Genomic DNA, 22,768 nt, shown 5'->3' on the forward strand with positions numbered 1-22,768 from the left:
TAAAGGTAAAGGTATGATGAAAAAACTCTTGCATTTTTTGTGTTTATTTTGACCATTCAATGATTCGGACATTTTTTCCGGTCCCTAGAAATCCGAATTAACGAGCTTTTACTGTATGTGCTCAGAGGTAAAATGAAGCAGGACCCTTTAGAGTGCTTCTTCGGCATCATCAGACAAGTGGGTGGCCAAAATGAGCATCCCACTTTCCCTACTTCCTTGCAACTCTACCGCATGCTGTCGCTCCATTCGCTGCTAAAAGCACCACGGTTTGGAAACTGTGTTGCACCAGAAAAGGGGCAGTCTGCCTTTATTACTCTTGCCGACTTTAGGGAAATATTTAAGTCTTCCTCAGCACAGCGCACTGGAAAACTTGAACAGCTGAAGCAGAAGCTTGATGGCTTGGTAAGCACCGGAAAGTGCGAGTCTGACGAGGTATTCGAGCATGATTATTCAAATGCCACTGTTGTTGAGTGCATCGTCTATTACGTGACAGGATTTGTCACACGGAAGCTGAGCAAGGAAGCATCCTGTGCTACTTGCAAACAAGCTCTTGAAGGGAAAACTGGCATTTGTGGTGCTCCAGAGGCAGACCTCGTGAATTGCAAGACAAGAGGTAACCTGAAGCACCCGAACATCCACCTTTATCATCTCTTCAAGGAAGCTGAGGAACATTTCTCCAAGTATGCCAGCGAGAGAGATGTTTATGACAAAACGACAGATGCTGTTCTGGAAAACTTTAATTTCACGTTTCCGTGTGCTCTCCACAGAGAGGATATGCTAGCCAAGCTGCTACATTATTACACATGTCTTCGCATGCGGCAGTATTGCCTACAACTCAAGAATAACCGAGCCAAGAAAAGCCAGGATTTGCACAAGATGTCGAAGCTTGTGTGAGAGCGTTTTTTGACCTAATGAACATTTGAAATCGTAACTTTTGTTCAATTTGTGTTATTCATTACATAACTATGCTTTCAGCACATCGCTATTTGTGTTTGGAAATTTCGGTGTCTTTTTGAACTCTTGTTCTCTATAACAAATTTTCGTGAGGTCACTAAGTTGTCGGGTACTTGTTTACTTATGACAATTTATCAGGCCATGATGTACCGCCCACCATCCACATGAATCTGTAATCTAGTTAGCGCAATCTTCACCGCACACATCGAAAAAATTCAGAGATTTATTCTCCCTGGTATAAACAAGCACTGCGTGGAACCGGTATGCTTGATGTGAAACCAATACCTACGCGCAGTGGGTAAACTTAAATTACGAGGTTTAAGGTGATAAAATTCTGAATTTGTAGGTGTCTTACTGTGGGTTTCTGAATTGATTGCGGTCACTTTTGATTCTTACAAAGGTAAGACGTCGAAAGAAACAGTCGTTTCAGTATGCCGCTTCTTTTGCAACGCAGTTGCTGCGCATGCGAGCGCCTGACAAGGGGATGTCCTTTGCTTCAGCGATCGTACAAAGTGGCCAAACGTGATAACAGCGTGCTACGTCTTGTGCGAAATAGTTAAGGCACCGTTGCATTTAAAGTATTATACATGTGCATACTTATGAGCGAGCAGAATTTCAAGTGAACTCCAGGCCACAATGCTTCCGCCCACCTACCGAAGCGGCCGGGGCATCGTTGACCGGGCGGCAGTTGGTAGCGCCATCTGTGGGGGCTATTGAGAAAGAGAACTATACAGGGACGGGGAAAGCGGCGCCGTTCTCTCACGTAAGTATTCTTGCACCGTGCGTCAGGCGCATCGCAGGAGTTGCCGGGGGTTGCATGAGACTCCCGCCTTGGTTGGCACCCGTTTGCATCAGGCACCTTGTTGGTGTTGACGTTGGTTGCATCAGACAGTGTATCGATGTTGACGCCACTTGCGTCAGACGTTCTACCTGCTTGAATACCTTGCCGAAACAAGGAAGTTTGGGTTGGGAGCCCTGGCATAACAGCAACCCCGCCGCCAGACAATGCGCCAGAAAGACGAGCTGCTTCCACGTGGCTCGGATGCCGGGCGCACTCGTTCGCCAGGTCCATCCAGGTTCACCTCCAGTGCCATGGAAGACATGTGGCTCCACGCTTCGTTCCGTGAACAGATCCGATTTGCCAGGCCGGATCCCGGCTCCAGTGGATTGTCGCCAAGATGTGTCGACTAGGTTTGCTCGTCTTTTCTGGCGATCTTTCGTATCAGCACTGGTTTATCATTCTGCAACTTGTCAAGAACGGTCTGACAACAGACAACCCACGACACAAACAAGTGCCCTCGGTCACCCGACAGAACACCAGACCTAAATAGCATAATATATTCCTAGCTACGTGTCTGTCGAAATTTTGTTCCCTCTATATCAAGAGGCACATGTGGGACACAAAAACTCTTAAAAGCAGAACTCAAAACATTACACGTGTGACAAACGCAATGAAACTGAATTCAAAATAACGTTGGCCCCTTGAGATCACTCAGAACGGAAGCGCTCAGCTGAGGCCGCAATGAAGACAAAATTTTGCCCCAATCCGCCAGCAAAACACCGAAAGGATAGCCGCAGACGGCACTGATTAGAACGCACGACTCAGCGCATCTGCGTTCGCGTTTAGCTTTCCTTTCTTGTAACGAACGTTCAAGTTGTGCTGTTGGAGTATCATGTTCCACCTCAGTAACCGGCCACTTTTGGACGACATGTTATTCAACCAGGTTAGAGGACAGTGGTCCGTTTCGACCACAAACTTGGAACCGGAGACATAACAGGCCAGCTTTTGAACGACCCACACGAGGAAGGCACATTCCTTTTCAGAGGTACTATATGCCTCTTCCCTGCAGCTCAGTTTTCGACTTAAATACAAAACTGGTGTTTCGTGACCACTGCCATCTTCTCGGCACAATATAGCTCCCATGCCGCGATCACTCGTGTCGCATTGAATGATAAAGCCCTTGGAAAAGTCGGGCGCCATGAGAACGGGCTTTTCGATTAAGGCTTGTTCAAGCTTGCAAAATGCATTCTCTTTCTCTGAGTCCCATGTCACTTTAACTGACTCCGACTTCCGAAGTACGTCAGTTAGAGGGCTGGCAATGGCACAGTAGTTTTGCACATAATGCTGATAGTAACCCGCTAGCTCTAAGAAAGCCCTTATCTCAGACTTGGTGGTTGGTCGTGGATAGTTCACGACAGCGGCTACCTTGATCTCTGAAGGCCTATGCCGGCCACACTCCACAACGTGCCCCAGGTAAGACACCTCGCCACATCCTAGGTGGCATTTAGCAGGTTTCGCTGTAAGACCCGCTTCTTTCAACTTGTTCAGCACGACTCACAAATGTTCGACATATTCTTCCCAGCTGTTCGAGAAGACGGCGACATCGTCGAGATACGGCAGTGCGAACTCAGACAGGCCATTAAAAATGCAGTCCATTAGAACCAAAAAGCAATAAGGCGCATTCTTCAGTCCAAAACTCAGCATAAGTGGACGATACGTTCTGAATGGAGAAACGAACGTGGTATATTGGCTAGCACGCTCGGTAAGGGGGACCTGGCAATAACCTCACACGAGGTCTAGCGTGGAAATGTAGTTTGACTTTGCCACTGTTTCCACCCTTTCCTCTAGATCTGGTATCGGATAAGTCTGGTCTCGAGTTATGGTGTTAAGGCGCCAATAATCGGTGCACGGCCTAGGATCCTTTCCCGGCACTTGAACCAATTTTAGAGGAGATGTATAGTCACTCTCACCCGGTACTATGACTCCCAACTCAAGCATTCTATCAATTTCATCTTTCATGATCTGCTTCTGCACAGGGGAACATCAATATGGCTTACTACAGATTGGTTCCTCACATGTTAGCTCATGTCGTGCTTAATAACCGTCATTTTTCCGGGACGGCTGGAAAACATGTCTTTAAACTCAGAAACAATCCTTCTCAAGTCCTGCTTCTGGACTTGACTTAACCTTGGCTCCAGGTTCAACTGTTCCACCATCACCTCTGAACCCCTTTCGCTTGCATCACTAGAAGTCAGAATTTCTGCTCCTTCCTCCTCTGAAGCATTCAAAAGCAGATTTACGACTGCCTGACGTTGAACGTACGGTTTCATCAAGTTGCTGTGACAAATTTTGTTAGACCGCTTTCCTAATTTCACTTCGTAGTTGGTATCAGAAAGCTTCGATATTACTTTAGCGGGGCCCTCCCAATGAACCTCCAGCTTCTTCTTCTTGGAAGGCCACAGCAACATTACCTGACTTCCCACTTCGAAGGTACCCTTTTTTTGCTGATTTGTCGTAGTATTCTTTCGACAATACTTGCGCTGCCTTCATGTGGCTCTCCACAAGATCTTTTGTTTTTCCAAGCCTCTGAAGCAGGTCGAGAACATAAGCAACTACATTCGGGTCCTCATCATATCCCTCCCAGGATTCGTGTAGCATTTGCAAAGGTGTTCTTAAGCTCCGGCCATGTAAAAGCACTGTGGGGCTAAAGCCAGTGCTCCCATGAGGAGCAGACCTCAAAGCAAACATAGCGGGAGGAATACATGCTTCCCAGTCGCATTTGTGCTCATAACAAAGAGCTCTCAGTATACGTTTCAGAACTGAATGCATACGCTCTACCGGATTAGATTGCGTGTGATGGATCGAGCTGTGCGCCACCTACCTTGATTCCGCATTTATCCAAAAAGGTAGAGATAAGGCAACTGGTGAAGACTCTGCCATTGTTGGATTGAATTTCAGAAGGAAATCCGACACGCGCGAATATCGAGAGCAGAGCGTCCACGACGTGAGGAGAATTGAGCTCCCTAAGGGGTACCGCTTCTGGAAATTTTGTTGCTACACAGAGGGCCGTCAGGATGTATCGACAACCTTGCCTTAACTCCGGCAAGGGCCCAACAATGTCGATTACTAGGCGCCGAAAAGGTTCTGTTATAACTGGCACAAGCTTCATGGGCGTCTTCCACTTGTCCGTGGATTTCCCCACGCTCTGACAAGTGTCGTAAGTGCGCACAAAGCCTTCAGTGTCTTTCCAGCATTTCGGCCAGTAAAACTCAAGGGAAATCCTAAACTTGGTCTTCATCAAACCGAGATGCCCTGCCCACACGTTTTCGTGTGCAAGTTCCAATAGCTGGCGACGATACTTTTGCGGTATCAAGAGTTGCTCATACCTGCGACCTTGTACATCTGTCTAGCTATGATACAATAGCCCAGATTTCTCATAAAAAGAAGCATTCTTTTTCTTTACTCCCAATTTTACGCTTTCCATTAGCGCTTTTATCGAGATGTCTTCACGCTGCTCTCGAATGAGTGTCGCTCAATCAACCCTGGACAACTCACACCAACTTTCAGCTACAGGCTTGAGCGTGTTGCCCGCCTCATCGACGCAGACGACGCTACTCGCTTCTGCTGCAGGCGGCTCGAGTAACCCATCCCGAGAGTTTTCTGTCCGAGGCTCGCTCGACTCGCTGCCAAGGTCACGCAGCTCGGCCGCTTTTGCAGGTAGTGTTGTACTACATGGAACGAGATCAAGTTCCTGGGAGAGCTTCCGCACTTGCGATCGCGTGAGGGCCATGTACGCAACGCTAGAAAAGAACATTTACCCTGCTCTTTGAGAAGCTGCTCTGAGTTGTTTGAAAAAAGATAAGGAAAACAATCTAGAAGAGCAGCAGACACAGCTGCTTCGGTGTAAAGCTTACCAAAAGAGCCTTCAACGATCACCGTAGCGATCGATAAGCTAGTGCTCTGCTCCTCGGCGACTTGCCTGATTCATGCGCATTCTCCTGTCAAGTCGTTCGGAGACACTAATGAATTTGACGAGGGTAGCGATGCGGGCTTGTTGGTCTGTCATGGTTCTTCGATGTGGGCGCGAAAAGACAAGGACGAAGGGAAGAAGACACAAACACTGGCGCTACTGACAACAAAAAACGTTTATTTTCAATCACCAAGCCTACTTATATACCTATTTTTGCACACGACATTCACGTGACCACTAGCATATAACATGAAAAACCAGCGATACAATCAATTGTATTGCTGGTTTTTCATGTTATATGCTAGTGGTCACGTGAATGTCGTGTGCAAAAATAGGTATATAAGTAGGCTTGGTGATTGAAAATAAACGTTTTTTGTTGTCAGTAGCGCCAGTGTTTGTGTCTTCTTCCCTTCGTCCTTGTCTTTTCGCGCCCACATCGAAGAACCAATGAAGGATGGACAACGTCCATAGTTGCCACTGAGTCTCGAAGTGCTCGACACGTTTTCCCATCGACGCTAATCTCCTGAATATACGGTTCTAACAACTGCACATTCTTTTCTGATTCCCGCATTGTTGCAAAAGCAACCTTTTGTTTACAATTTAACGCGATGTGCCCTGAGCGGCTTCCGTGACTCAAATGCCCGTGTAGTATCAGTGCGCTGTTTGGGAAGCTCACTCGACTTCTGCGCTTCCGTTTGCCCTTCCCTCACAGTCTCCTTCGTACAAGACGGGTCTTTTCTGAAATTACGGTGCTGAGCAGGTTTCCGGTCATCAGGTTTTTTTGAAAAGCCCTCTTTTCTCTCAGCCTTTTCAATACGCACTGCCCAACTGTGCAAGTTTCGACGAGTGTAGTATTCTTCAGCTAACCCTACTGCCTTGTTTAGCTGTGCTTCTCCAAGCTTATCCTGCAGCCAAAGCTTGACGTCATCCTCGATACAGCGGTACAATTACTGCAATACTATGCACTCTACCACTTTATCGCGATCATCATAGACATCTTCGCCCTTGAGACATTCAATTAAATCGGCTTTAAGACGAAACTCGAAGTCAACGTGTGACTAATTACCCCTTTTTGCATACCGGAACCTTTGCGGGAAAGCCTCGGGTGACAATTTATATCTTCTCAACAGAGCCTCCGTAACCTCGTCATAGCTCTGAAACGCCTCCCTCAACAAACACGTTATCACGTCAGATACTTCCCCGGGAACCAGAGCTAACAGGTTCTTTGGCCAAAGAGACCGCTCGATGCCATGTCTATTGCAGGCGTATTCGAACTTTACGAGATACTTTGCCATGTCTTACTACGAACGGTGGCGCTTGGTCCCGAATTCTTTGTCCACTGTTGTGATCGTGCCTGCGTTTCCTGGAGTGGACGAGGGGAGCTTCGGACATCGGAGCGGAAATGCACAGATGTGTTTTCCTCGGCTGTGGTGGCCGCGCGGAAGCGTCGACGGACACGTGCTGCCCCACCCTCTTTCGAGCGGCCGACGCCGCCGGTTCTTAGAAGCCTGGTGTGTGTGAACCGCGTGGCCGCGGCGAGATCAGAGGGTTGGGCGCCGCGTCTAGCACGGCCGTGACAAGAGTTACAAGCTTCCTTGCCCCCTCGCGAGCGGCCACGACCGTTAGAGGAGGAGGACAACTGGGAGGAAGGAGGCCTGCAGCCACGGAGTCGGAGACTTATGGCTGGGACTCGAGAGTCAGCAGTCGACATGTGAAGATGATCTGTACATTTTGTAAATACAGTTGATTTTATACACCAACATGGTTCCTGAATGCCGTCCGCCACGCTCAAAGGTCTCCTTGCCCGTCGTGGTGGCCTCGGCACCCCAGCTCCCGGTACCCCAGTCGCAACAGTGGTGGCAGCGGTGGGATGATCTGCGCGGCAGCTTGACTCCGGCTTGGTGAGTGCACGACCTTTTCTTCTTGAGAGTTGCCAGGCTTAACGTGGTTGTTCTTCCTGACAACAAGGGTGTTGGAAGCCTGTTCAGGAGAACCTTGCTTCAACACATATCCTTGAGAAACTTGTCGACAGAATTGTACTAGCCATGCCGTGGAGAAAGTTGCGCAGATCGGACCTGGACGCGACATGCGGGGAATGCGGGATTGATTGTGGGAAACACCTAAAGAAGGCGGAGGTTATCGAGGCGATAGAGGCGAGCGGCAGAGACGATGACGAAGTCATGGAGTTATGGGAGATTATTCAGGAGCAGCGCGAACTGAAAAGGGAAGAGCGCGAGCTGGAAAGGAAGCGCATAGAATTGGAAATAGCTCGAGCAAATTCCTCAGGAGGCGCAGCACCCAATGCTCCAGTGAATAAAGTGCCAAAGATAAAAGACCTCATGAATTCCTTTAAGATGGGTGAGGATATAGGTTTATTCTTGGTCAATTTTGAAAGAACTTGTGAGGGTAGGTTTCAGCGCGAGTTGTGGCCGCAGATGCTTTTGACCGTTCTTCCTTGTGAGGCAGCAGAGGTACTCGCTCGGTTGCCGCGAGATGATGTGGATGACTACGACGTGGTAAAGCGGGCGCTACTAAAGAGATATCGGCTTTCTGCTGAGGCTTTTCGCCGACGTTTTAGGAATGGTAGCAAACGGAGCAGCGAGTCATTCACTGATTTTGCGTACAGCCTGATGTGCAACCTCACCGAATGGCTTAAGGGCGAGAAGGCATTTGGAGACCATGACAAGGTAGTAGAACTAATTTGCACTGAACAGTTCCTGAACAGCCTAAGTGAAGAAACACGCTTGTGGGTGTTGGACCAGCCAGGGGTAAAGAATTTGGAGCGCACCGCAGAGTTGGCTGAGGAGTATAGCATTAGAAGAGGAGAAGAGAAAGACCGTAACAGACCAGCAAAGAAGCCTTATCGGGAGAATCCTAAGCAGCCTGAGCGCAACAGTATTTCATCGAATGCACCAGGAAAGGTGATCGAAAAAGACAGGCCCCGAGATTCGACCGCGAGTGGGCGCGCAGGCAAGGAGAAGGGAGAACAGGACAAGAATCACGACAGAGCATTTGAAGCAAAGAAGTCCATTGTGTGCTTTCGATGTAATGAGCCAGGGCATTTAGCGATGGGTTGCCGTAAAGAAAAAGTAGTTTTTTCTCTTTTGAACCACACGGATGAGAACATGAAGTTACTCGAACCATACTTAAGAGAGATGACTGTCAATGGACTAATGTGCCGGGTCCTACGGGATTCTGCAGCTACTATGGATGTAATCCACCCGTCCTACGTGCCAGCGGACAGATTCACGGGGGAGTGCGCGTGGATTAGACAGGTAGCGCAGGAAGATAGTGTGTGTCTGCCAGTGGCTAAGGTTCTCATTAAGGGTCCGTTCGGAGAGTTGGAAACGGTGGCCGCCGTGTCGCAGAGTTTGCCGAAAGAGTACGGTTACCTGTTTTCGAACCATTCGGAGGACATGTTGAGAAAAAGGGGCCTAAGTTTTGGAGAACACGCAGTGCATGCTCTAACCCGTTCAAGGGCAAGAGAGATCGCGAAGGAACTCGGGAGTTCCCAAAACGGGGAGGCACAGGCCCCCGGCCAAACAATGACAAACGGAGATCAGGAGGACGTTCAGGACAATGGCGAAAATAGTTCCGAGAATTCCAATGAGGCCAGCGAGGAACTTAACCCCATTTTCGTGCCACCTGGCATGGACGGGCTCCTTGAGCTATCAAAAGTGTGCCCAGAGGCTATTGCTGCGGAACAGGCAAATGATGAAACGCTTAGGAAGTTGAGTGATACGGCGGACGAGGGTTTGGCGCGTAAAAACGTCACTTTCCGCCGTCGCGCAGGAATTGTGTACCGCCAGTACAAAGACGCGAAGGGGGTGCATTGTGATCAGCTGGTAGTTCCACAGAAATATCGAGCCAAAATACTGGAGCTATGTCATGGTAGCGGGTGGGCTTGCCATCTTGGTAATAAGAAGACGAAGGCTCGTCTACTAAGAGAATTTTATTGGCCCAATTGTTTCAAGGATGTCGAGAAGTACGTGCAAACTTGTGATGTGTGTCAAAGGATAGGAAAAACACACGACCAGCAGAAAGCACCCTTGAAGTTGGTGCCACTAATTAGTGAGCCCTTCCGTCGCCTGGTGGTGGACGTTGTGGGCCCTCTGCCAGTGACAACGTCAGGTTACCGCTATATCTTAACCATGATATGTCCTGCAACTAAATTCCCGGAGGCGCTTCCCTTGAGGGAACTGTCATCCGTGGAAATAGTGGATGCACTGCTTTCAGTATTTTCAAGAGTGGGCTTCCCGTCAGAGTTACAAAGCGACCAGGGCAGTGTCTTTACTAGCGCACTCACTACAACCTTCTTGGAGAGGTGTGCCACATCAAAATAATACACAGCTCGGTCCGACATCCCCAGAGTAATTCTGTGGAGGCATGGCATTCGGTCCTCAAGAGAGTTTTACGGGCCTTATGCTATGAGAATCAGAAAGATTGGGAGGCGTGCTTGCCAGCTACCATGTTCGCCTTGAGGTCCGTACCGCACGAGGCCACTGGCTTTAGTCCCGCCGAACTCGTGTATGGGAGATCATTAAGGACTCCGCTTCGCATGCTGCGAGAATCTTGGGAGGGAAGAGGCGAGGATCCCACGGTGATCGAGTACGTGCTAGGCTTACTTGGGCGACTCCAGAACTGCCGGGAGCTTGTGGAGGCGAACATGACAAGAGCACAGTTAAAGGCGAAACGTCTCTACGATAGAAATGCGCGTCAGCATTCGTTTTCTGAGGGGGACCAAGTGATGCTCTTGGCATCATCTAAGGCTAACAAGCTCGCGGTTCAGTAGGAGGGCCCCGCGAAGGTAATGCAGAAGCTGTCGGACACCAATTATGTGGTCAAATTACCGGGAAGGCGGAAGGAGGTAAGGATTTACCATGCAAATTTGATGAAGCCTTACCACCAGAGGTCGGCCGTGGTCCAACTCGCCTTAAACATTCCCGAAGAAGTGGAGACTGACTTCGTTTTTCCCCGACAGGCTTCTGATTCACAGTCACTCACCCGCTTGCTGGACACGGTCGCCCGTAACTCCAATCTGGGTGGAGATCAGAAGCGGGAGCTTGAGCGAATGCTGCATGAATTTGAGGGAGTTTTCGTAGATAGGCCAGGCAGAACCGATTTAGTGGAGCACGACATCGAACTCACTTCTGATGAGCCCATTATTTCACGGCCTTATCGGGTATCACCTAGGCAAAAGAAAATTCTCGCACGCGAGATTCAGAGAATGTTGGAAATCGGTGTCATCGTCCCGTCCGAGAGTGAGTACACCTCGCCCCTAATCCTGGTAGAGGCACCCGGGAAGGAGCCGAGACCCTGTATCGATTACAGGAAGTTGAATGCAGTCACGCGGGACCAGCTGTACCCTATTCCCAACATCGAGGATAGAGTGGAGACTGTCAGCAAGGCTCAGTACGTCTCCACACTAGACCTCACACGCGGCTACTGGCAGGTACCCATGACTGAACGAGCCAGTAATTATGCAGCGTTTATCTCCCCCTTGGGCACTTTTCGACCACTAGCCATGAGTTTTGGGCTCAAAAACGCACCCTTTTGTTTTTCGCGGCTCATGGATCGAGTGCTGGCAGGAGCAGAGGATTACGCTGTTCCCTATCTTGATGATATTGCGGTTTTTTCGAACAGTTGGGAAACACACCTGAGCCACTTGCGCGACGTCCTGACGTGCTTAAGGAACGCGGGACTCACGGTGAGAGCGGAAAAGTGTCAGTTGGGACAGGCAGAAGTGGAGTATCTAGGGCACGTTGTCGGGCGAGGGTGCCGGCGGCCTCATGAGATAAAACTTGCCGCCATCGAGAACTATCCCCGGCCAATCACTAAAACGGATATCCGGACATTCCTAGGTCTCACGGGATATTACCAACACTACATCCACAACTATTCTCAGATAGCCAGTCCGCTCACCGACATTTTAGGGAAGGGAGAGCCCATTAAGGTCAGGTGGGACGAGTTAAAGGAAGGTTCGTTCCTGGCATTGAAAGCCGCCCTGACGGCCGCGCCCGTCTTGCGAGCCCCGGAATATAACCAACCTTTCATACTTCAGTGTGACGCGAGTGAAAGGGGCCTTGGGGCTGTTCTGAGCCAGCGGGACGAGAGTGGACAGGAGCACCCCGTGCTTTTTGTTAGCCGTAAGCTTTCAACACGTGAGGAGGCTTACAGTACTTCCGAAAAGGAGTGTGCATGCTTAGTGTGGGCTATTCACAAGCTTAGCTGTTACTTGGCCGGCTCACCCTTTGTGGTCGAGACGGATCACTGTCCCTTGTCATGGCTTCGGAATATGTCTCCCAAAAATGGTCGCCTACTGCGATGGAGTTTGGCACTGCAGGAACATAATTTTGAGGTGCGCTACAAGAAGGGGAAGGAGAATGGAAATGCGGATGCTCTCAGCCGAGGTTTCTTCTAACAAGGAGCTGCACATTCGGATTTAGTTATGCCATCCATTGTTTTATATGTTTTGTAGTGTTTTATTTTACTTTGTAATTTTCGTGTATCTTTTCGGTTTTGTTTTTTTCCCGCGATTAGAAGCGCCTAGTAAGATTTTGTGTATGATCTGCCGAGGGCAAACTCTGAGAAAGGGATTTAGTTTTATTGTTATGTACTCCCGTTCTTCTCTCAGCTGTCGTTTGCCTCGGAGCTAGATGATTTGCGCCTTCAATTAACTGGGATCAAGACAAAGGTCTTCAAAACGTTAGGTACGCTACCATTGTACTTTGTTTTGTTTAGGGCCGATCGGTCAATGCTCCAGTGTGGCTGCTTTTCTGCCGATAGGAGGTTGAGGTCAAGATTTGAGATGAGTTCGGTAACCTGGCATATCTCGGGAGGGGTTGTGTGCCTGCCTTGTCCCTGCTCGGGTATACTGTGCGGATTTGATCGCTAATGTCAGTTCCCAGCCTTCGACCTGCGGAGACCCTTTTCGACCGAGAGCCCCACTGGTTACGGACCTGCTGACCCCTCTTTGGCGAGAGAGAAAAGGGAGCCGGAGACGATCCAGACATGCTGCTAGGCCAGGCCTCTTCATGGCGCAGCGTTGGGCTGCCCCCCCTTCGAGCCCTTTTTCCGGCGGTGGACGGGCTGTTGTGATCGTGCCTGCGTTTCCTGGAGTGGACGAGGGGAGCTTCGGACATCGGAGCGGAAATGCACAGATGTGTTTTCCTCGGCTGTGGTGGCCGCGCGGAAGCGTCGACGGACACGTGCTGCCCCACCCTCTTTCGAGCGGCCGACGCCGCCGGTTCTTAGAAGCCTGGTGTGTGAACCGCGTGGCCGCGGCGAGATCAGAGGGTTGGGCGCCGCGTCTAGCACGGCCGTGACAAGAGTTACGAGCTTCCTTGCCCCCTCGCGAGCGGCCACGACCGTTAGAGGAGGAGGACAACTGGGAGGAAGGAGGCCTGCAGCCACGGAGTCGGAGACTTATGGCTGGGACTCGAGAGTCAGCAGTCGACATGTGAAGATGATCTGTACATTTTGTAAATACAGTTGATTTTATACACCAACATGGTTCCTGAATGCCGTCCGCCACGCTCAAAGGTCTCCTTGCCCGTCGTGGTGGCCTCGGCACCCCAGCTCCCGGTACCCCAGTCGCAACACCACTAACCTGAACCGTCGCAGAAGCTATGCTAGGCACCTGCGAACCCTGTCGGAGCGCCAATCCTATTCTTTTCATCTCGAGGCACTCTTCGCGTTCCTCACACTCGCGGCGTCCTTTGATATCCGCCCAAGCCTCATCGGCTTCCTCAGTCGTTACTCCTTCCTTCTGCATGATCTCAAGGATCGCTTGCTTTCGTTTCGCAAGGCCCAGAGTAAGGCCGAGTTCCTCACAAATTTCTATGAGTTCCTTCACTTTAAGGTTCTCCATCGTTCCACTAGCCTCTTGCTATTTGCCCTCGTTAGAATCTACTTGCCGTATCCCCTATAAGTCAACTAGAAAGACACGCAAGCAATTCTCAACCTGCCGTGTTTACACCCTCCGCGTTAACTTTGGTTTCAAAGTGCTCCGACTTGGCTCGAAACAATCAAAGCTCACTCCAATGCTTCACACAACCTTCTCTAAACTACGATAACCTGAGCTAGAGAAGTCTGGTGAACTGAAGGGAAAACATCAGGCGCTCACCGCATCGAGGTAGCTGACGCCGGCCGATCCCACCGCTGCCACCACTGTTGGGTAACAGGTGTCTCAGCTTGCGACTGCTTCTGCGTAGAGCTGATAGACAGAGCAGACAAGGCGACGGTGAGTTAGGGCAAATTTATATACACATAATCAGAGGCGTTACATATTCGGCACTGGGGCCGACGGCTTATGGGGCTCACACTGAGGTGCGACGACGACCCGGGATTTCTTCGTTCGCTGTCCCCCTCTCTGCACAGCTTGGTTCTTTTATAGCCCTGGGCGATTCCTTGCATCAGCCAATAGTTCGAAGCCTCCAATCAGGAACCGCCGTTAGTCGCTGGCTGGAGTCTGATCCGTGGATGAGAGGGCTTGCCGCACGTTGCGTGAGAAATTGCCGTCGGTTGCGTCAAGACACATCCCAGGAGTTGCTGGTGGTTGCATGAGACTCCCGCCTTGGCTGGCACCCGCTTGCATCAGGCACCTCGCTGGTGTTGACGTTGGTTGCATCAGACAGTCTATCGATGTTGACACCACTTGCGTCAGACGTTCTACCTGCTTGAATGCCTTGCCGAAGCAAGGAAGTTTGGGTTGGGAGCCCTGGCATAACAACCCCAATTTCATAATGCCTGCATGACTGCCGACATTCCGACCCAATCAAACACTTTTATATTCTACGCATTTCTCTATTACCGGATGGAGTTCATCGAGGGGCGTAAGGTAGCCAACATAAGATATGCAGAGAATTGAACATGTTCTAAAGAACGGATGAGGCCTAAAGGGCGAGACAGACGGTACGATTTTTCATGCGATTCGACGTCCGACACGGCGGAGGGGAAGCCGGAATGGTGACCTTTCATAGCATCGTACAGCCACCATACCCTCTCCCCCACCGCCGCGTCGGCCGTCGGATCGCATGGAAAATCGGACCGTCTGTCCCCCGCTTAAAAGTGCCACAACTCAGTGCAGGATGAAGCACCTTGTGACATGAACATCAAATTGGTTTCTATGGAAGCACACAGCAACCACTTAAATCACAAGGCTCACGATCAAGTCGTTGTTGTCGCTGGACGGCATGGTGGTGAGAACACGGAGAAGCAAGCGTAGTATGCAGACAGTTTTGTGTGGCCAGCTGTGTTGCATTCAGGTGGACCCACCTTCCTCTTTGTGTTCTCAGACAAAAAGAAAATTTTGGATATAATTCATTGTGGAGGTTTACAGTTTCCAGCACATTTTAATGCCGAGAGTTGCAAATGTTCGTCAATGTGCGTACAACGTCAGCATGAGTTTATGCGAGTGTGAATATGAGTGGATGACAACAAGTGGATTTGAGCATGAATGAATGTGAGCAAGTCTGCTCTGCCTGATTGTTTCTAGTGCAAAATTCAGATAGTGAAAATGGTACAGAAGGGAGTGAAGAGCCAACCCGCGAAAGATTACGAATGGGCGTCAGTGGGTATGAACGTGATCACAGCGTATCAGAAGATAGCTTGCATGAACGTATGAGCGACTGTTCGCCTACACTGCGACCTAACAGTAGCGGCCATCCACGTATCGTGTCTCTGTTCCATTATTAAACGATGTATGCATCTAATCCTTAATACGAGTTGCCGGCAACATCCGCAGCGCAGTGAACTTTGAATACCTAGGGCTGCCTTCGGTATCCATGAAGTTTCACCTGAATGATAAATTCGTTAACTCTTCAAAACACCGAAAGCTTAGATCCGATACGGTTTTTCAGAGCAGCGCGGACTTGCACGCGTGATCAACAGGGGTTCCGCAATTCAGCAGCAGCGACGAATTCGGCAAGCAAACCAATGAACTGTCGAGAAGTGCATTCGACACCAAAGGCATAAGCTGCGCGCGGTTTCTCCCCTGACGCCAGCGCGTATTTATGTACCAGCAAAAGAGTGTTTACCTCTTTTAAAATGTTGACGATGGCCTTAGACGACATAAGCTCCGGATAAAGGAGGTCCACATCTTCGACAGGAGCCGACGACGCGCCGGCGGCCGCCATCGCGGATTCGTGGGTAGCCGTAGTTGCCAGCTGAAGTATGGGCAGCTAGCCGAGCACGAGACTAAAAAGCCACCTAAACATCGCCCAATGTTAGCGGTGTAAGCATGTTTCATGTTGGCTACCTTGTGCTGCCGAGCAAAACTAGCGCCGTGGTGTACCCAGAAATTCCCTAGTCAAGTTGGCGAGAGCAGACGAGAGCAACGAGAGGCCGAGTTGAAACTGTTAGAGGCACTTGATGGCGTGTGTTCTTTAAAGATTTTGTCTATCTGTGTCATGCCTTGTTGTGTTACCTCGCGAGTGTTCGCTTAGAAGTGACTGAGATTGCTGAGACATTGACTCTGCTGTCAATTTGGATGAAGCGCAAAAGACAGGGACAGAAAAGGCACACATACCCACACATACTGCGCTACGTGTGGGTGTATGTGTGCCTTTTCTGTCCCTGTCTTTCGCGCTGCTCCCTTAAGTTAGGTTGAACCATCTAGCCAACAAGTTCACGCTTCAAGGTATCAGTGGTGTTCCGATGTAAGCGCCTGGTATAACTCAGTGCGCTCCAGAATGAGGGATTCGCCTTGTTAAGCTTCACCGCTGCACAGTGGCGTTATGCGAAGAAAACTAAACGTCACGCTGTGAAGCTCTAGCCCTTCGTGGCCGAGAAGGATTCGCTGCCGCAAAGTGGTTGATAAAACATTTACGGCTTCGAAGCAACTTAAAGGAATCAGTCATCTCATGAGACTGCCCGAGACGTGTGAATATTAAAGCTTACAGGCGTATTTTCCATTTGTAATAATGGATATATCGAATTATTTCGCGATCCCCTTCGAATCCGATGTGCCCGACGGTCGTCAAGTGAGGTGAAACTTGAGGCACTCGAGAGCGTACGTTGCGTTAAAATGTCTTGTGTATGCCCTGCTTTATGTTACCTCGCGAGTATTCGCTTGAATTTATACAGATTCTTAAGACAACCAGCAGCGCTAAGAAATCCATCATCAGCCCATTTATTATTTGACCTGAAATGTAGCAGCTGGCGTTTGAAGTAGACATCCGTAGCGGCGCCTCGTCGCAATTGTGCAGCAACTTGACACTATGCGATCACGCTGAATTCAGGCCACGTGATTCATTGGTATCTTGTAATAATTTCTGTTGGCATAATTAAGTTTCTCCATAACACTATTCCAAGCTATTCCAAGAAGTGGCTTGGTCTGTTCTCTAATGTAGAGGGTTGCTGCTAATTCGTTTGCCTGACGGGTAGAAGAATTGAAGAAACCTTTGCTATGCACTTGCGCATTTATTAGACGTTTGGGTGCTCGTACGGTGACTGGAGACTGCGTCGGCGCCTTTTTTTTGTAATTAAAGAAGACAAAGCATCAGGTAACGTATGTGGCAGTTACGATTTCCCTGCTGGTGGGCTTCGCTGCACAACGAATCATCGATGCACAGTACATGCTTTCTGGCATAACACAGCTGCAATGCCATAAAGCTGACTATAGTGAATCTGTCATCTTGTACCACGTATATATAATGTAAATATATAGTGCATTGAATCCAAGGGGCAGTGCAAGCATGGCGTAAACAAGCAGGGTACGAGTCAAAATATGGGCGGCGTGCGCAGCACAGATTTCTTTGCGCTCCACAATGAAGGAATTGCTTTGTAAGTTTTGCCGCACAGGGGTGTAATGCGACGAAAACTAAATGCCACGCTGTGAAGCTTGCTACCTGTGGCTGCAATTAGTTGCCGGAAAGAGTATCCGAGACGCATGAATATATATATATATATATATATATATATATATATATATATATATATATATATATATAGGAGAAGACACATAAACGACATAGACTGGCTATGTCGTTTATGTGTCTTCTCTTGTCTTCGTTTCATTGAGCTGCACATGCTCAGCATATATCAAGACATATACCAACTATATTTAAGCTTCAGACAGGCATTTTATGCATTTTAATTACAAGTATATCGAACTATTTAGCGATGTCCTTTGATTCCGATGCATGCGAGCTTTACTGTATATATATACACTTAGCCAACAGTGCATTCGTAACACATTGGTCGGTTCAGCGAAGCATTATGTGGTGAGGAGCATTGATTTTCCTGGCGTAAACAAATACTTTTTTTTTTATTATACGATATTTAGGAGATGTTGGTGCTTCTGTATAGCACGGGCTACTCCTTTTCACTGATGATAGGATATGAGAAAAGCACAGCAACGAAAAAAAATTTTTCATAAAGAACAGCTAGGCAAAAAAAGTTATTCACAATGATGTTTCATATATCAGCTTGATACCGCGCGCATGCGATGGGTCCATGCATGCATATGCGACATACATATAGCGGTTGAGGATGGCCTAGATTCATCACCATGATGTGTTCGGTAGGCACCGGGAACTCCACTGATCTGATGAGAAAATAAGCAATCTGCATCGCTGCGCCTAGTACACACATACTGTGCTCCAAGTAGGGAGGCCGGCTTCGGCGTGACGCTCGTTCGCGTGGTTGCTCGATCGCCGCAAGCATTTGTTTAAAACAAGCAATAATATTGATTATTCAGTGACTATATATCACGGAAATTGGAGCTAAACGTTCTTCTAAGGCACCTTTTGGGAAAAGCTGGCTTTTCTGGAACCACAAAACAAGTTCCGATCATGTCTCAAACTTCGTCGTCCGAAAAGAACCAGCTTCGTAAACTAATGCGCTTGATACGCCAGCAAGGTTAACACAAAAATGAAACCTAATGCACTGTCTCATTGAGCTGAAACAAAACTGATTCCCCCATTCCCCCGCCTTGCGAACTGCGTGCCCCTTAGTCAAAAAGTGGCCCTTCTCAAAGAAAGCAGCAAGTATGCACCTTATCCGTGCGTCCATTAAATCAAGCCAGCTGCATTTCCATGGTTAAATCGCATGATCAACGTCTCGCACGCACGTAGAGCCACGGGACTAGGCTAGGTACATCTCGCTTGGAATTTCCTAGGGACAGCACCAAAAAGTGGTCTGGCAACGCGGGCATGTTTTGGTGGCTTTTTAGTCGCTCCCGCTAGGCGATGTTAGACACTTGCACGCATAGAGTGGAAAAGCTGGGAACGCTGACATCTTGCAATGGAACTAATGGAACGTCAGGGGCGTAGCCAGAAATTTTTTTCGGGGGGGGGGGGGGGGTTCAACCATACTTTATGTATGTTCGTGCGTGCGTTTGTATGTGTGCGTGCCTATATACGCAAGCAAAACTGAAAAATTTCGGGGGGGGGGGGGGGTTGAACCCCCCCAACCCCCCCCCTTGGCTACGCCCTTGTCCAGAACGTTGTCATTCTTGCCATCACAACAGGGTTGCCAATGGTGGCTACTTTTCGCCAAATTGGCGAATTTGAGAGACCCGTGGCGACCTAAAATAATGAATGGCGACTTGGCGAAATTTTGGCGATTTTCGGCTTAGGTCTCCACTGAGTTATGCATCCTAAGATTAGTGTCTTCCCAGTGAATGAGCGGCAACATTCTCTGAATTTTTCTTGGTTTTAAACCCACGAGTAGAATGTGCACATTACGCGTCATTCGGTTTGTTCGTCCTGCAACTCCTGTGCATCTCCTCAATTCGTCTAGATGCAGGAGGTACTGGAACGTCCCCCGGCGACATTTTAGCAAAATGTAAGTCAGCGGACTGCCTTAAAACCGCGAGGCGGCAGTGTCTATAAGTTTATGGCTTTAGGTGTTTTAAGCTTCTCTAAAGTTTCGCTTCTGAAGGGGCTAGACGATGGGTTGGCCACGTGTTCCGACCAGGCTGGATGGATGGATGGATGCTATGAGCGTCCCCTTTATAACGGGGCGGTGACATGTCTGCCACCAGGCTCGAAGGATAAAAAAAGAAAAAAAAAGAAAAAAAAAACTTCCTTGTTTCATGTTGTCCTAATGCCTTATCTACATTGATTAAATCTATGTTATTATAACAAAAAATATAAATTCACAGTCCATCTCTCTGCCTCTTAAGGCAGAATAACCTTTTTCCCCCAATTATTTATTTTTGTACTTTATCTCTACTTTTCTGCTCCAATACTCTAACCGTCTCTTACTTATTTCTATCGCGGGCGTGTTCAGCTTTCCATTGTTGTCCCTAAAACCCAAGGCTTCATGTAGACTCGTGCCCACACGTATACCTGGGTGAATACCGCCACATTCAATCAGTACATGTTCCATCGTTTCCTTAGTTCCCCCCAGGGGCGGATCCAGGTGCCGACTTTGGGGGCGGCGGTTCCTTCATATTACCGGGGGGGGGGGGGGGGTTAGGGTAGGGATGAGAAGAGAGACAGGCACTGCGGGCAGGGGGGGGAGGGGGGGCTGACACAGGCTTTGGGGGGGGGGGGGGCGATCGCCCCTACCGCCCCCCCTCTGGATCCGCCACTGGTTCCCCCGCAGCATGTACATAGTTCTTCTTCGTTACTGAATCTCGCTTTATAACTACGCGTTCTCAGGCAGCCCGACCTTGCTTCAAACAGTAAAGCGCTTCCCCTTGAATTATCATAAAACCTTTCCCTCCTTATTTCGTTTTTTCATTTTCGGTAGTTACTCAGAGCCGGCTTCTTTTCCATCGCTGTCATCCAATAAGTCTTCTCCGCCTCTCTGACCTTCCGCTTAATGCTCCTTGTTGCCATATCGCCCGCACTGCAAGCCGTATATTTACTGGTGAGCCTCCTAGTTCTTTTTCTCCACTGCGTGTCAACGCTTTTTCTATACAAATACCTGAAAACCTTCTCTGCCCATCTACTCTTCTTCATTTTCCTCAGCCTCTCTTCGAATCTCATTTTGCTCTGCGCTTCCCTCACTTCAAAGCCTGTCCATCCCATATCACCCTTCACCGCCTCATTTGTCGTCCTCCCGTGAGCGCCCAAGGCGAGGCGGCCCACCGTCCTTTGATTTACATCCATTCCTGATTGCACCTCTGACTTCATGCACACCACTGAGTTCCCAAATGTAAGCCCCGGAACCATCACACCCTTCCACAGCCCTCGAAGCACCTCGTACCTATTGTATCCCCATAAAGCTCTGTGCTTCATAATTGCAGCATTCCTCTTTCCCTTTGCTACCGATGCTTTCTCTTGTACCTCCATATATCTATCCCCCTCATTTACCCATACTCCGAGGTACTTGTACTCGCTTACCCTCGGTATTTTTTGGCCCTGTATTAAGACCGTATGGTCTCCGTGATCATTGAATATCATCAATCCACATTTTGTTGCACTAAATCCTAGTCCTAGAGCCTCACACTCCCTTCCGCATATATCTGCCAGTCGCTGTATATCATCTTGACTGTCCGCAAATAAGACAATATCATCAGCATAAAATAGACCTGGAAGCTTCTGCTCAACCATCGCTCCGACCTGTTTGTGTGACAAATTAAATCCAATGTTGCTACCTTCTAGCGCTTTTTCCATCCTCGCCATGTACAGCATGAATAACAGCGGGGACAAAGGGCATCCCTGTCTCAGCCCCTTGCTAATTTCAACGCTGTCCTTGCTACTTATTCCTTCCCATTCTATACAAACTGTATTTTCTCGGTATATTTCTCTCAAAAGCTGTACACAGTCGTCACCTATGCCCACTTCCTTCAATATATCCCACAAAATTTCCTGATTAACGTTGTCATACGCCCCGGTGATATCTAGATAAGCTACGTATAAGGGCCTGTTTTCTATTTTAGATATTTCTATACACTGGGTAAGAACAAACAGATTATCGTCTAACCGCCTGTCGATTCGAAATCCATTCTGAAGTTCTCCCAAAATATCATTTTGTTCTACCCACGCTTCTATTTTTAATTTTACTGCCTGCATCGCCAACCTGTATAGCACCGATGTAATTGTTAGGGGTCTATACGAGCGAATGTTATCTTTTTCTCCCTTGCCTTTATAGATTAAGTTCATTCTACTTTTTCGCCAACTGTCTGGTATTTCCCTCTGCTGTAAGCACTTTTCTACGGCTTTCAGCAGTGCTTCTTTAGTGTTATGTCCGAGTTCGTTAATGAGGCTGACGGGAACCCCATCTAAGCCCGGAGTAGTGCGCTTAGGAATTTTTCCTTCGGCCTTCTTCCAATTGAAATTCTCTAGTACTACATCTTCGTCGGTTGCTCTCCTTTGCGTACTTTTACTCACCGGGGGAATCCCCTGGGGGACCTTTTTAAACGAATCGGCTGTTATCTTTCGAATGTAACCTAGCGCTTCATATCCTTCGAATTTATTTCCTCCTTCATCTACCATATGTTGTTGCATTGTGACAGACTTCCTACCCAGCGCTTTTAGGTGGCTCCAAAATATCCTAGGCGCGGCCTTCTTCTTTTCGCGAATCTCTGTCATCCAGCGTTCACTTTCACCTTTAATTTTTGCCTCGACTAATTTCTGCACAATGGATTTTTGCTCTAAATATATTTCCCATATTTGGTTAACTTCGTCCTGTGGCCGCTTCTCCTTTTTTGCCTGTCTGTGCTCCCGTGATGCCTGACGTCGCATCTCGATCGCTTCCCGGATTTCTTTGTTCCACCAACTTTTTGGCTTTTTCTTTCCTTTCCAACAAATAGTTTTCTTCTCTATTTCCATTTCTTTCGTGATTACATGTAGCAGCTCACTATACTTCCAGTCTTTGCCTGGTAGTTCGTCTACTTTTTCCTCGACTCTTGCGGCTATATTTGTTATTTGTTTGTCATTTAGATACGAGCTGCCAAACTTTGATTCTATGTTCTTATTTTCAGTTTTATATCCCATTTGTAATATTATGCGTTTATGATCACTACCCAAGCTGTTAATGCCTTCTTCGTCTATTCTCATGTCTCTAAGTTTGTCATATATTCCTTCTGTCATGAGACAGTAATCAATGCTCGATTGCCTGTTTCCGACTTCCCACGTGATCTGCCCCTCACACTTAGGCCCCACGTT

At 48.5% G+C, this 22,768-nt stretch overlaps 1 protein-coding gene across 1 annotated transcript in view; it reads right to left on the minus strand.

Moving 5' to 3' along the window:
* The window catches only part of LOC119395578 (uncharacterized), a 151,210-nt gene extending 135,354 nt beyond the window's left edge, over window positions 1-15,856 (minus strand). Inside the window, exon 1 of the mRNA XM_037662555.2 lies at window positions 15,743-15,856. Within this exon, the coding sequence (XP_037518483.1) occupies window positions 15,743-15,841 (99 nt within the window). The 5' untranslated portion in view covers window positions 15,842-15,856. The remainder of the gene's footprint in view (window positions 1-15,742) is intronic.
* Between the last annotated feature and the right edge of the window lie 6,912 nt (window positions 15,857-22,768).

This window comes from Rhipicephalus sanguineus, chromosome 6 (genome assembly GCF_013339695.2).
Source record: "Rhipicephalus sanguineus isolate Rsan-2018 chromosome 6, BIME_Rsan_1.4, whole genome shotgun sequence".
Taxonomy (NCBI): Eukaryota; Metazoa; Arthropoda; class Arachnida; order Ixodida; family Ixodidae; genus Rhipicephalus; species Rhipicephalus sanguineus.